The sequence below is a fragment of the Typopeltis vanoorti genome, chromosome 12 (genome assembly GCF_054136105.1).
Source record: "Typopeltis vanoorti isolate ZY-2024b chromosome 12, IOZ_Tvanoo_1.0, whole genome shotgun sequence".
Lineage (NCBI taxonomy): Eukaryota > Metazoa > Arthropoda > Arachnida > Uropygi > Thelyphonidae > Typopeltis > Typopeltis vanoorti.
Genome location: NC_143560.1, coordinates 8,702,223 through 8,718,380, shown reverse-complemented (window position 1 = coordinate 8,718,380; position 16,158 = coordinate 8,702,223). Strand labels below are relative to the sequence as shown.

The following is a 16,158-nucleotide window of genomic DNA, read 5'->3' as shown; positions in this document are numbered from 1 at the left end:
ATCAGATGAACAAGCAGGTTTCCAGAAGTACAATCGACCATATTTTTACAATACACATACTAGGTGAAAAATACATAGAACATAACAAAATAATCTGTTACAACTTCTTAGACCTTCAAAAAGCTTTTGACTCAATATGGCACGAGGCATTATGGAAAATTTTAGAACATTATGGTATTGACAACAAAATCATTAGGATTATTAAATCTCTTTATTCCTCATCTAATATGAGAACTGAAATTAAAAATTACAGCAGTGAACCGTTTTGGGCAGAACGGGGGGGGGGGGGGGTAAGACAGGGATGCATCTTGTCCCTTCTTCTTTTTAATTGTTTTCTGGAATATGGAATATGTCATAGATGAAGCTCTTTATGAATATGACACTGGAATAGTAGTTGGCGGACTAAGAATAAATAACTTACGTTTCGCTGACGATATCGATCTTCTGGCAGAAAGTGAAGAAGAATTACAAGAGATAACCAGCCGTGTTTTCGGAACATTAAAAAAATATGGATTATACATAAACCTACAAAAAACAAAAATAATGATAACCTCAAAATCAGACATTGAATTCTTAAAGATACAAATTGGCAATAAGCAAATTGAAAATGTAAAGAAGTTCACTTATCTAGGAAGCACGTTGAGTCAAGATGGTCGTTTAAAAACCGACATTAAATACCGAATTGCTAAGGCAACCGTGGCCCTACAGAAGTTAAAACCATTGTGGGGCGATAACAGAATAGCAATCACAACCAGACTAAGACTAATTGACACCTTGATGAATTCTGTCCTTTTGTATGGTTGTGAGGCCTGGACTTTATTGAAGGAAGATGAGAGGAGACTCCTGTCTTTCGAAATGAAAACTTACAGAAGACTTTTGAGAATTCCGTATACCGCTCACGAAACCAATGAAAATGTCCGAAAACTGATTGACTCAATAGATGGGAGAAAAAGGGAAAATATTCTAACAGTCATCAGAAGAAGATAGATGAAATGGTTTGGACATGTGGAGAGGGCTAATGGCATTCCAAAGCAAACCCTAGAAGGAATTGTTCCGGGATCAAGGGTTAGGGGCTGACCTCGATCAAAATGGACTGATAATATCAAAAAATGGACAAATTCCTCCTTTTCTCAACTGACATCAAGAACAAGAAACCGAGACGACTGGAGGAGGCTAGCAAAGAGTATCACCTACCAGCCATGAATGACCCAACGGTTCATTTAGGACTATGGGAGAAGAAGAAGGGTTCCCATAATGTTTTACTAAAATCTGGGACAATCTGAAATTTTTACTTAAAAAACCCAGGACATTTTGTAAAAAAAAACGGGACATGTTAAAAATTAAGAAAACCAAAAATAAAACTATTATATATCTTGCACTTAAAATTAAATATTGCTATAAACATACATTAACATTAAATCCACTTTAAAAAAAGGATTATTAATCACAAACATATTTAATTAGAAAAATATTTATCAGATTTATGGACCTGTTCAAAAATTTTTTTTTCTTTTGATATTTGATCATAGAACTCAGTACAAGAGAAATTCTTAAAATATGTCTTTACAATGATTAAAGCTTTTACAGTCTCAAATTTAAGTTTGTTTTTTCTATCTGTCCAGAGCGCATTTATTAATGGAAAAACACGTTCAACAGCTGCATTAGTTCCTGGCAGTGGTAAAAAAAAATAACTAGGCATTTAATACTCCCAGAATTTATACCCTGCTTTGTAAAATGAGTAAACATTTCACACCATTTATCACTGACACTTTGATCCTTCTGTTCACTCCACACTTCAAATTTGCTTTCACAATATTTTTTCACACATACAAACTCATCAAATAAGTCCTCTTCATTCACAGTAAAACTTGGTGACACTGTCTGCATGAATATGTGGCTTTCTTGTATGCTTTTCCAAGTCACAGGATCCTTTCCCTTCAAATTAATCCAATCCATAGACTGAAGAGGTGTGAGAAATGGGGTACACCACTCTTGAATATATTCAATACAGGTGCAGTAGAAATCTACTGCATAGCTTTTAAACTTTTCAACTGTTATGTGTCTTTTTTTTTCTAATTCTTGCAACTGTTTTCTCACAGTAGTTGTAAGAAACTTTTCTGCCTTCCTACAATTTAACCTTTCCACCAGTTTGTTTGTTTCATCCTTCACTTCAATTACTGTTATATCTTGCTTTTCAATACATTTAATGGTATCATAAAAGTTTTTTAACTGGCTGGCAAGGAAATGCAGGAGTGTAATTGAAAGTGGATTTTCAAAGAAATTTTTGAGACTGATAGAACATTTGTCAATAGAAAGAAAATATGACTTCAATGAAGGGAACATTTTAATAACCCTATGGATTGCAGGCAAAAGAGAGTCATCTTGTCTTGCTGCTACCCAAAACAGTTTTATACTCTGTGTTTGTGAATTCACAAAATGATTTAAGTTCCTCAACTCATACACAATATATGTGGAAATGTTGGTAAATCTTGTTAATTATTAACTGAAGCTCAATAGGTAAGCAATCTGAAGCAGTCTGCACAGTATTATGTATCACATGTGCAGGGAAACCAATTCCAATTAAATTGTTCACAGTGTTTTCTTGCATTTTGAAGTACAGATTATCCTTTCCCTTTCTCTTCTTTCCACCAAAGTTTGTATTTGTATTATCTGCTAATATAGCAATAATCTTTTTCAGGAGATCTAACTTCTGTAACACTTCCAATACATAAGAAAATAAAAGTTCTGAAGTTTCACCACCTAAATTAACTAACTCTAACACATTCACCTTCACACCTTTTTCTGGATGATAGTATCTAATGACCAGAGGAACTAATTTCATGTCAAAGTGGTTTGATGAATCGATTAGCACTGATATAAAACACACTTTTTTAGCTCTTACTCAATCTGCTTTGTCGCTAATGGCGCAATAACATTGGTTATTATTGCCTTGCACTTTGTTTGCGAACACCTGAATTTATCGTTGAAAATTTTTTTCATGATGGTTGTTGTGCAGTCCATGGAGTTAAAGCTGTGGTTATGCCCACTGCGTGATACGCAAAGGTTGCTGCCTGCGCTGACAGTGATAATTCTTTTTCCCTTTCATTCTTAGTTTTCACAATTAAAAAATTACTTATACTGCAGTTGGAAGCCTTACTTCGTACAGCAGCTTTATGTTTTTTCATTTTCACGTGGTTGCCTAAGTCTGACCGACCACCATGCGAAATGCAAAATTTACAGTTACATAAAGTACATTCCGCATTTTCATCTACACCTTTAATGAAAGGAAATTCTCTTCTATTATCATCATTAATACTGCACTTATGTTTCAGCATTATATGGTTGGAAAGCGATAAAAATTATAAAACGCAAAGTATTGATCAAGTAAGATACTGTAATAACAGAAGCATGGGAAAAAGGAACATCGCCATTAGTTACTATTAGTTAGTTATATTATTTATAATACTAATGATTATTATTATAAATAATAAATAAATAAAATTTATTATTATCAACATTGTAATAGAAATTGGTACTAAAAATGAGATAAAATCCGTTTATCCATTTTTTCCTGAAGGATACTTAAAAAAGCAGGACTTTTGGAATTAACTCGGGATATTTTTATAAAACACGAGACTGTCCCGGGAAAAACGGGAACCCTAGTCTAGAGATACATGAAATATATGGAATTGGAACCTTCCACATGCTGTTTCTGGGTTAATGGAAGTGGACTTGTAAAATTTGCTGCATTTTTGAATGGTATTCTCAACTTTAGGTTCATGTTGCTCCTTAAGTTTAAATATAAGGATATATAAGTAAGCATTTATTTTATTATGCACCCTAATTTTTGAATGAAATATTTTAAAATCATCTTAATATATATATCATCATCATCAAATTCCTGCCATGTACCCTCAAGGGGTGTACAGGATATGACAGTACTACATGAAAAAATTACATCATTACTAACTTCCTATCTACAATTTTCCTCCAAATCAGTCTGTTACTTGTCAAGACTCCAACATTATCAGATCTTATATTTCTATCATCTAAGGCACTTTGTACCGTATCAATCCACCTATATCTTGGTCTTCCTCTGGGTCATTTTCCTGCCAACCTGGCAGAGAACACTTGTTTTGCTAATCTTTCCTCTCCCATTCTATTTAAGTGACCATACCACCTGAGCTAACGCATTCCTGGATGCTGACAATGTCAAGTTCTTTCTTAATATCCTCATTTTTAATATGATATTGCCATTGATGCAATCTGTTCACGCCTCTAATCTTTCTCAGGACTCTCTTATCTGTGGTCTCTAGTCTTTGGTCAAGTGTTTTACTTCTGACCCAGCTCTCAGATCCATAAGTTAAAACTGGTTTGAACACTGTCTTGTATACAGCTAATTTAGTGTTCTGACTAATTTCTCTCTTATACCATATGAATTTATTCAGTTGACTTCCCACCATACCAGCTTTGCTGATTCTGTTGTCTATTTCTATATTTAATTTACCATCTTCAGTAAAAATTGTGCCTAAGTAGCTGAAATGTTTTACTTGTTCCACAGGTTCTCCATTCACAACACAGTTGACATTTTCAATGATTCTGCCTATTTTCATTGTCTTTGTCTTTTTATTGCTGACCTTCATACCATATCTATTACAACAGCAATTGAATTTAGTCAGAGAATCTTGCAGACTTGTAACGGATTTATTTAGAAGTATAACATCATCCGCATAAAGCAAAGAGCTGACATTAACATCTCGAATTTTGATATCATGTTTAATACCACTTTCCTTCATAATGTGATCCATATAGATAATGAATAACAGAGGGGATAATGTGAATCCTTGTCTCACACCAGATTTAACATTAAACCATCTTCCTGTACTTCCTTCAATTCTAACTGCTGACTTACAACTCAAATAAAGACTAAGTATTGCTTGATATAATACCCCATTAACACCATATAACTGTAGCGTATTGAATAGCTTCTCTCTTGGCACCTTGTCATATGCCTTTTCCAAATCGACAAAACTTAAATACAGATCTTTGTTATATTCCCATGCTTTCTCGACTATTTGTCATAAAGTGAAGATCTGATCCTGACAGCCTCTATTTGGCCTGAATCCAGCTTGTTCTTCACCAAGCTTTTCTTCCACAATTCTTCTCAACCGTTTCTCAAGTATACTTGCATAGATCTTGCCAGGAACACTCAGTAGGGAAATACCTCTGTAATTCTCACATGCAGTTTTATTTCCCTTTTTATATATGGATACTATGAGAACTCTACTCCACTCATCGGGAATTCGTCCCTCTGTCCAGGCTTTCTGAACTATGCAGTGCAGCCACTGTAAGACTTTTATACCACCATACTTCAGCATTTCTGGTCGAATATCATCTACTCCTGCTGCCTTTCCACATTTCAAGCCTTTGATGGCTTTTTCTACTTCAAGTATGGATATGTATTTCTGACTGCATGCTTGGTCAGTGCTTTTTATCACTGTACTGTCATCACTGCTTGTTTCATTTAGCAGTTTTTCAAAGTAATTACTCCATACTTCAAGGATATCTTTTATCCTGTTTTCATTTCACCTTTATCATCTCTAATTCCTTTTACAGCACTCTTTCCTCCATTCCTAAGCTTCTTCAACAACCTCCAGAATATTTTGCCACCTTCTTGATATTTATTTTCTATATTCTTGCCAAGGTCCTCCCATGACTTTTGTTTAGCTAGTTTTACACACTGTTTAGCTTTCTTACATTTGTCTCTGTATTCTGTAAGAGTAAAAGCTGACTTATTTGCCAGGAACTTTTATATGCTTTCTTCTTTTCCTTCACTGCCTCTTTAACTTCCTGTGTCCACCAGGGAGTTCTTATTTTTTTATCCTTACAGACAACCTCACCCCATGCCTCTCTGGCAGAATCAATCAATCAATGTTTTCTTCAGAGTTTGCCACTGAATCTCCAAGATTTGATTCCTTTTCTCAAACTCTTTCATTTTCTTTTCAATAATCTTTCTGTATTTTAGTCTACAGTTCACATCTGAGAGCTGCTCAACTTTTATTCGCTTTAAAACTTTCTTACATGTTATTCTTTTCAATATGAAATTCAATTTTATCCTGCTCAAGACTAAATAGTGATCACTTCCAATTTCAAATCCTCTGTACCCTCTGGTGTCCTGCACCAGGGAGAAAACATCACTATCAACAATAACATAGTCAATGAGACTTTTCTTATTCCTAGCCTCTTCTCTCCATGTGAATTTGTGCACATTTTTATGTTGGAACATGGTGTTAGTAATAACCAGTCCATGTCCTGAGCAGAAATCCAACAGATATTTGCCATTATTATTAGCTTTGCTCTTTTCTCCAAATTTTCCAAAAATATTATTGTATGTCTCACAATCATTTCCTACTCTGCTATTTAGATCCCCAACAAGGACCAACTTTTCCTTTTTCATTGTGTCAGTAGCTTTTTCTAAAGCGTCAAAAAATTCCTCCACTTCTACCTTAGTAGAACCTTCTGTGGGACCATAGGCACAAATAAGTCTCATTGTCCAGTTCCCCATTCTCATATTTGCCCACATTACTCTACTTGATACTATAATATATATATATATATATTTTTTTTTTTTTGTGTGTGTGTGCGTGTGTGGTGAAACTGATGAAATTTATTAGGGATCACTGTGAAGTCATAAAATAGGATGCTCTATAAAATAAAAAGCTTACTTATATATTTTTGCTGTATTTTTTGTTGATTGCAGCCTTCTTTGGCAATATGTTCAATGCTGCTAAATTCTGGTTTTCGATCCTGGAGGTTAACATGAGCGCAATTTAATAAAGTTTTTACAATGCCTATTTTTTTTAGATGGGTGATGCACAGAATTCTACTGTATGTAGAAGTCACTGAAGGTAGGTTTGCATTCACTAGATAATTAAAGATGTCTAAGAAGTAGTTTACTGTCCTTTTCCAGTTCCATAGTGAAGTTTATATGGAAATGGGAATAGGCTATCCAAAAGATGCTCTATCATTGTTAGAAACGATAGAGCATCTTTTGGATGAGGCCAAACAATGAAGATATCGTCCATGTTAGGTAACCTGAATAATGGTTGGGGTTATATGGAAGAAAAGAGAATTTCCTCTGTATGTTCAAGGTAAAAATTAACTAGTGACAGCAAGAGGTATTGTTGTTAAAGAACATTTGTAAATAAGGATTTGATATCAAAACTGTAACATAATCAGATTATTCAACTTTGTCATTCACACATCAGAAATTTGATGATGATATAGAGAAACCAAGCTAGTATGGCGAGAAGCCAGATGAGCATTATATGGAATAAGAGAGAAATTAGCTCATAATTCTAATGGAAGCACAACCCATATTCAAACTGGTTTTAACTTATGAATCTGAGAATAGGGTGGAAAATAAAATAGTTAATCAAAAGTTACAGACCACAGATAAAAAGATCTAGAGGATGACCAACGTTCGAGTTGATGTTATTACTAGTGCTTCATAAGACTGAAATGCTAGATCTGACAATAATGGAGATCTTCTTCTTTAGTTTCTTTCCATCCACTGCTAGATATAGGCCTCTCAATTTTTTTTTTTTTTTTGTTAGATCTCCATTCTAGTATTTCTCATTTCTTCGAGGGCTCACTTTAGTGACTAGGGGAGTGGCAAACCTGAGGTACCTGATGCTGAAAAATGCTTTACTTCGTGTAATATACATCTGATATATTATTTGTAGGCTGGTCCCTACTTTTCTTTCTTTCATTATTTTCTTTTTGCCCCTTCCCCCATTTTACTATATTTTTTCTCCTCATGCAGTGGAGGTCTGCATTCTCTCCCAATGTTGAATGCTAGAAAACTATCACCTTACCTAACAGGCTGAATTCCAAGATACCCAGTCAGCATGAGAGGATTAACCAAACAATAAATTAATTTGGAAGAAAGCTATCAATAGAAAGCCAGATGTAAACTTAATGATGTTGTGCTATTATAGTGTCCTGTACACTCTATTAGGATGCACATCAAGAATTTGATGATTATGGCATTCATTTCAAAAATAATTTCATCATTCTTGAAATGAAATAGAAAATGAATACAAATTTGGGGTGGAAAATCACTTAACACAGCCTGCATGCAAACAACAACCTTTCCTTAATCTTACCTCTGGATAAGGAGATATTAATATTTGAAGACAAAAATGAAATCTGAGGTCCCACAATCAATGCATGCATAAAACTTTTCTCTGACAAATATGCCTTTCAATGTATGCAAATAAACTATTAGTAAAGGATTAATCACTATCTTAGCAATAATTTGATTCACGAAAGCCAGTTTTTCACTTTGATATGTTCGGTGGGCAATTTTTTTAATGGAACAGTAAAAAAATATAAATACAGAAAAAAAAGTTAATTACAACAATCATATTTCCTCTAATAGTGTTCATTCTGGCAGAATATATAAATGACAACTTACCTCAGGAACCCAAACTTCAAAAACATAAGCTACAACATCAAAAGACTCATTATACTGAACACTGGTCTTAAACAACTGAAGACAATATTCATAAATTTCTTCTTGCTATTAAAAAAAAAAAAAAAATTGAACTCTTTCTTTCAATGTTGAATGCTAGAAAACTATCATACTATCATGTTGAGAGAGAGATCTGTGGTAATCTTAGGAAATGTTCTTTTTCTTCCCTTTTAGCCAATCATTAATATTAATTAATAATATTACTAATGATCAATATTTTCTCATTATTTAATATCTATTTTGTGATATGTCTAAATTTTCACTTTTGTAACTGGAAAAAAAAAAAAAAAAATGCTACAGCATAAAATTTTATTTACTTTCAAGATTATAAGGAACTTCTCCCACAGCACTCTGAAATAATCTGTAATCCAAGAGATAACTCTATCTCTGCCTTCCCAATATAACTCCACAAATATCAGTCTAAGAAAGAAGCTCTTTTCTGTTCTCGGATCTTATTCCAAAAATGTAGTGATGAAAACAAGGAAGTAATTCATTTGCTTCACTGACTTTGAGAAAGCATTTAACAAAGTCCAACATACTAAAATAATTGAATTATTAAAAAGAACTGGATTAGATGGAAAAGATAACAGGATCATCGAAAACTTATATTGGAACGAAAAGGCATCTTTTCTTCAAGTTGATGACATCATTACAGTCCATTAACATCAAATGAGGAGTAAGGCAAGGATGTGTGCTGTCGCCTCTTTTTTTTAACATATACTCAGAAGCCATACTTCAAAAAATCTTAAAAGAAAGAAAGGAAGGGATTGATGTAAATGGTGAAATCATCAGTAACATCCAATATACTGATGACACAGCTCTCTTGGTTGACAATATTCAGGATCTTCAAAATTTTCTGCAACTAGTGAACGAAGAGAGTGAAAAATGGGATTAAGAATAAATATCACCAAAACTAAATTCATGGTCATAAGCAAGAAACAAATCTTAATTCAGCCCTTTTTTAAATGGGTAACAAATAGAAAGAGTAACAAAATTTAAATAACTTGGATGCTGGTTAAATGAAGAATGCAATCCAGAAATGGAAATAAAAGTTAGAATTGAAATGGCAAGAAAAAATTTTCTCCTGATGAAATCGACACTATGTAACCGCAATTTAAATTTGGAGATTAGAGTATCATCATCAAATTACTGACATGTACCCTCAAGGGGTGTACAGGATATGATAGTACTACATGAAAAATTTACATCATTACTAACTTCCTATCTACAATTTTCCTCCAAATCAGTCTATTACTTGACAAGACTCCAATATTATCATTATCAGATCTTATATTTCTATCATCTAAGGCAGATTGTACATATCAATCCACCTATATCTTTATCTTCCTCTGGGTCGTTTTCCTGCCAACCTGGCAGAGAACACTTGTTTTGCTAATCTTGCCTCGTCCATTCTGTTTATGTGACCATACCACCTGAGATTAGCTCTGCTAACACACTCCTGGATGCCGACAATGTCAAGTTGTTTCCTAATATCCTCATTTTTAATATGATATTGCCATTGATGCCATCTGTTCACGCCTCTAATCTTTCTCAGGACTCTCATATCTGCGGTCTCTAGTCTTTGGTCAAGTGTTTTACTTCTGACCCAGCTCTCAGATCCATAAGTTAAAACTGGTTTGAACACTGTCTTGTATACAGCTAATTTAGTGTTCCGACTAATTTCTCTCTTATTCCATATGAATTTATTCAATTGACTTCCTACCATACCAGCTTTATTGATTCTGTTGTCTATTTCCATATTAAATTTACTGGGCATCAGTTGGGAACCCCTGGATTAGAGTATGCATGGTTAAATGCTATGTATGGTCTGTACTGCTGTATGGTGCAAAAACATAGACCTTGAAGACAACATTCATAAAAAAACTAGAAGCCTTTGAGATGTGGTTATACAGACGAATGTTAAAAATCCCAGCAAAAATATCCAATCAAGAAGTACTGGAACAAATGGGGAAACACGTGAACTTTTAAATACCATAAAAAGAAGAAAAACTGCATATCTTGGTCACCTACTTCATAATGAAAAATATAAGAAAAGCAATTATATTAATATCTTGTTTAGGGTATCCTCTAGTAAGAGGTAGTTGTGAGTGCCCTGACAGTGCGATTTAAGGTAAAGTATGACAGGTACTGCACATAGAAAGTTTAGTCTGGGTCTCCTGCAAAGAGTCTCCTGACTCTGTGGAGATATTGGTATAATAATAATAATAATTATAAGCTGACAATTTGTATTTGGTACTGACTTCAAGCACACATATCATATGATGGTATGACATAACCAAATGTTATGTTCAGCTGAGACTTTCTCTAGTTAAACAAGGTTTTTGCTGTTTTTATCAAGGAAATGAAGCAAACAACAGGAGGCCAACTACTGGAACAATCTCACACCTAACAGAACTCTGGACACCATCAGATTATCTAGGTGATGGCTATCTGCAGTTCTGAAATATCGGTTAAAAAGAGTTAAAGCAAGAAGAGGAATTATAAAAATACAATATCAACAAAACTGTTGTCACCAAGATGAAAACAGGGAAAATGCTTTTAAATAACTATAAGATGATTTTTTAGGCACTAGTGACTACAGAAAGGCGGGGGGGAGATACAGTATTCAATGCAAAACACAAAGATAAATTTTTTGAATGACAAGCAATTATGAGTTGAGTGATGTGGGATAATTCAATTGGGAAAGTGACAAAGGTCAATTTTTACCTATGGTCCAAGTGAAGGAGTAGAGGAATTATTTTTAGAAACATCAGAAAGCTGCTGATACAAAGAAAAGGAAAAGCTGGTTCTTGTTGAACACCTAAACAGCAAAGTAGGAAACAAATCACAAACTTATAGAAATGTTCTGAGAAAGTTTGGGGAAAAGGTAGAATCAATGTACTGGATTTCTGTTCAGAACACAAACTATTCAATGATAATTTGTTCAAGATAAATGTGCTTAAATTTATACAAGAAGAATGAAAAAAAAAATAAAAAAAGCTTTATAGATCACAGTATTGTTCACAGTAATGAATTGCCAAGGTAGAATAAAAAGGATTTCAAATAGATTTCACTATTTAGTTTTGTGCAGAATAAAACTGAATTTCATATTGAAAAAAACAAAGACATGTAAGAAAGTTTTAAAGCGAATAAAAGTTGAGCAGCTCTCAGATGTGAACTGTAGACTAAAATACACAAACATTATTCAAGAAAAAATGAGAGTGTGAGAACAGGGATCAAACCGTGGAGATTCAGTGGTAAGCCCTGAAGGAAATGCTGATTGATTCATCCAGAGAGGCATGTGGGGAGGTTGTATGCAAGGATAGAAAAATCAGAACTCCACGGTGAACACAAGAAGTTAAAGAGGCAGTGAAGAAAATGAAGAAGGCTTATCAAACGTTCCTGGCAAATAAGTCAGCTTGTGCTCTTAGAGAATACAGAGACAAATGTAAGAAAGCTAAACACTGTGTAAAACTGGCTAAATAAAAGTCATAGGAGGACTTTGGCAAGAACATAGAAAATAAATATCAAGAAGGTAGCAAGATATTCTGGAGGATGTTGAAAAAAGCTCAGAAATGGAGTACACGTAACCACAGTAATAAGATTTTTAATAAGTAAATATTTCGTCCTACGTATCATAGGACATCGTCAGTATAGTTAATTCAAACAATACTAGGAATCACATGCAGTTAGGGCGCATGCATACAATGGAATCCCTCCATGCGTGCATTAATGTGTTTTGAATGAAATTAAAATATATCTGAAAAAAAGGGGGGGGGGGAGGGGGGGTACATTAAAATGAGATAACATATATAAAATTATTTTATACAATTTAGGATGACAATTTCCCAGGCTTTAGGGATAGTAAGAACATCATTATGGTTCAAATCGGGTCTGTGTTATAGGACTTCAGCACTTTCTTTATATAAATGTTCATGTTTACATAAAGATCTAAGTAGAAGTTTGGTCTTTTTCCAATGGATCCTTTTTCTAATGGAACATACTTGATGTTCCGAAATGCATTTGCTAATGGATCTATCTGTCTGTCCATAGTAGGACAATTTACAGGAACATGGGACCTCGTACACGCCAAGTGGCATCAGAGGTGAGAGTTTGTCTTTAGGAGAAGGTAACCAATTGTGGATCTGGTTGATTGTTAGTAGCCAAAGAATTCGAATGTAGTGGTCTGAAAATGTTGGCTTGCGATAGACAGAAGTGGAGATAGAACCATCTTCTTTTCTTTGGATGTGTACAGCCAGGAAGGAGATACCCTGTGGAGATTCTTTTTCCAGTGTGAATTTGATGCGAGGATGAAGAAGGTTGATTTTATCTGGAAACAAGTAGTTCTTAGTTTAATCCTTTATCCAAGTGCAAGCAAACAAAGACAAGTAAGGAGCACTTAGTCTGCCTTTACCACGAGTTGCCTCAGTCCTGAAGATACTTCAGGTGCAAACTTTATTTGATTACACTTGGATAAAGGATTAAACTAAATTTATTATAGTCTAACCAAGTGGGGAAAAAACTTCCAAGTGTACTTCTTGTTCAGAATAACCCCAACTGCAAAGATGTCATCGAAATATCATAGCCAGATTTTTGGTTTAGGGTTAAATGCGAAAATTTTTTCTTCAAAGTGTTCTAGAAAAAGGTTGACTAAGTTTGGTGATAAAGAAAACCCCATTGCTGTTCCTTCCTCTTGCTTGTAAATTTTCTCTTTCCAAGTGAAGTATCCAGATGTAATAACAAACTTGAATAATTCAACAATATCGGATGGAAATTTTTCAGTTAGTAAGTCTATCGTTTCCTTATGGGGAGTATTAGTGAAGAGGGAAACAATGTCGAAGCTAATTAGCATGTCAGTCTCCAACAGTTGAATGTCTTTCATTTTTGCATGAAAATCGGTGGAATTTTTAATTCATGAGGCTGAGTGGCCTATGAGAGGACAGAGAAGGTTAGATAAAAATCTTAGTGATTTGTAAGTCGGGCTGCTAATAGAATCCACAATGGATCTGAGTGGAACATTATTCTTGTGAAGTTTGGGTAAATCATATATTTTAGGAGGCCTGGCATGGTATGTCCTGAGTATTTTTTTTATTGTTTCTTGATCTAGGGAAGAGGTTTCATCTAGTAAGTTGTTTAGTTTCTTGAGCTATCTTCCCGTAGGATCATAATCAAGTTGGGTATATGTATTCGATCTCAGAGTAATAAATTCATTTTTGTATATGAATTGGTATCTAGGACAACAGTGGTGTATACAACAAAATCTGTATTTAAGTTATGAGGATCTGGAAAAGGAATATGACAAGGTACCAAGAGAGAAGCTATTCAAAACGCTACAGTTATATGGTGTCAATGGGGCATTATATCAACCAATACTTAGTATTTATTTGAGTTGTAAGTCAGCAGTTAGAATTGAAGGAAGTACAGGAAAATGGTTTAATGTTAAATCTGGTGTGAGACAAGGATGTATATTATCCTGTCTGTTATTCATTATCTATATGGATCACATTATGAAGGAAAGTGGTATTAAACCTAACATCAAAATTGGAGATGTTAATGTCAGCTCTTTGCTTTATGCAGATGATGTTATACTTCTACATAAATCTGCTACAAGTTTGCAAGATTCCCTGACTAAATTGAATAACTGTTGTAATAGATATGGTATGAAGGTCAGCAATAACAAGACAAAGACAATGAAAATAGGTAGAAACACTGAAAATATCAACTGCATTGTGAATGGAGAACCTATAGAACAAGTAAAACATTTCAGCTACTTAGGCACAATTTTTAGCGAAGATGGTAATTTAAATATGGAAATAGATAACAGAATCAACAAAGCTGGTATGGCAGGAAGTCAACCGAATAAATTTATATGGAATAAGAGAGAAATTAGTCAAAACACTAAATTAGCTGTATACAAGACAGTTCAAACCAATTTTAACTTATGGATCTGAGAGCTGGGTTAGAAATAAAACACTTGACCAAAGACTAGAGACTACAGATATGAGGGTCCTGAGAAAGATCAGGGGCATGAACAGATGGCATCAATGGCAATATCATAATAAAAACGAGGATATTAGGAAAGAAATTGACATTGTTAGCATCCAGGAATGTATTAGCAGAGCTAATCTCAGATGTTTCTCACTTAAATAGAATGGGAGAGGAAAGATCAGCAAAACAAGTGTTCTCTGTCAAGTTGCCAGGAAAAAGACCCAGAGGAAGACCAAGATATAGGTGGATTGATACGGTAAAAAGTGCCTTAGAAGACAGAAATATAAGATCTGATAATGTTGGAGTCTTGACAGATAACAGACTGAATTGGAGGAAAATTGTAGATAGGAAGTAAAATTTTTTTTTTTCATGTAGTACTATCATATCCTCTACACCCCTTGAGGGTACATGGCAGAAATTTGATGATGATGATATTTGTTTTGATTATTAACAGTGCATCAGCATCTGAGGTTATAGCACATCAAGTCATTTAATTGTCATGTAATAACATGCTAACTATATATAAAGATAAAATTGGTCTGTCTGCTATATAAAGATAAAATTAACACAATAATCCTAATTAAAAATATTATATATTTATATAAAGTTTAGTTTCTTGTAAAGTTTAAGAACACAAACACAAGACAAATTTGATGGATTGGGTAAAATCTGCCTAGGTAGTAATCTATCTGGGCATTATTACATTTAGTATTTACCGCTTATTTACCATTTTTAATAATTTACCTAGACCTTATTATTAACTTAGGTAGTACTAAGAAGGTTTAAGTAGATTACTAAAAGCGGTAAAATAAAGAATTTCCTCATTAAAGAAATGAGAACGGATTATATTAAGATATGATGACTAGTTCAAGCTGATGAATGAGTATGACCTATGTGAATTCAAGCAAGAATAACTTCTTTTTCTATAAACCCTGCACAGACTAGGCTGTGTTTTGGATATAGGCTTTATTTGGTATAGTTTGTTGTTGTTATTGGTCTATCTATTTCATGATGTTTACCACTAGCATATTAACTTTTATCTTATGATTTACCTGGAATTACTGTAGGAAACTCTTAATTCCAACATTTCTTGGGATTTGACACAGGCAAATATCCAGTTGAAGTACAACATCCATGTTTCTCTCATAGTTTGAGAGAAACTTGGATATTGTACTCTGAGATGAGTGATATGCCTCTCAGATGTAAATTGTATACCAGACTTCTTAGTGCCTGTACAGAACTTGGTGAATTGGTGCATTTATTATCATTTTTGCCTCTTTACAAGGCCTTGATAAGACCTCACTTGGACTGTTATGTGCAGGTCTGGTCTCCTGTTTCTGTTGTAATTCTGATATATTGGAGAGAGTGAAGACAGGAAAATTTGTAGACTGCAGACACTAGCAAACAGGAGAAAGAGGGGTGATATGACTGAGACTTACAAACTTCTGTAATGGTGATACAAGATTTCAATTGATGGAGGGTGGGGAAAGAACGAGAGGGCATCCTTGGAAGCTGAGAATGAAGGCTGCCAAGAAGGGTGCGAGGGCTAGATTTTTCTCTCAGAGGGTGGTGCATGATTAGAATGGATTGCCTTTGGATGTTGTGCGTGCAAGCAGTGTGAATGAATTCAAGAA

The 16,158-nt window shown here is 34.2% G+C and overlaps 1 protein-coding gene across 1 annotated transcript in view; it reads right to left on the bottom strand.

The window, feature by feature from the left end:
* LOC150100569 (uncharacterized) overlaps window positions 1–16,158 on the bottom strand; it is a 305,525-nt gene that overhangs the window by 31,914 nt on the left and 257,453 nt on the right. Inside the window, exon 11 of the mRNA XM_090401835.1 lies at window positions 8,480–8,584. Within this exon, the coding sequence (XP_090257961.1) occupies window positions 8,480–8,584 (105 nt within the window). The remainder of the gene's footprint in view (window positions 1–8,479; window positions 8,585–16,158) is intronic.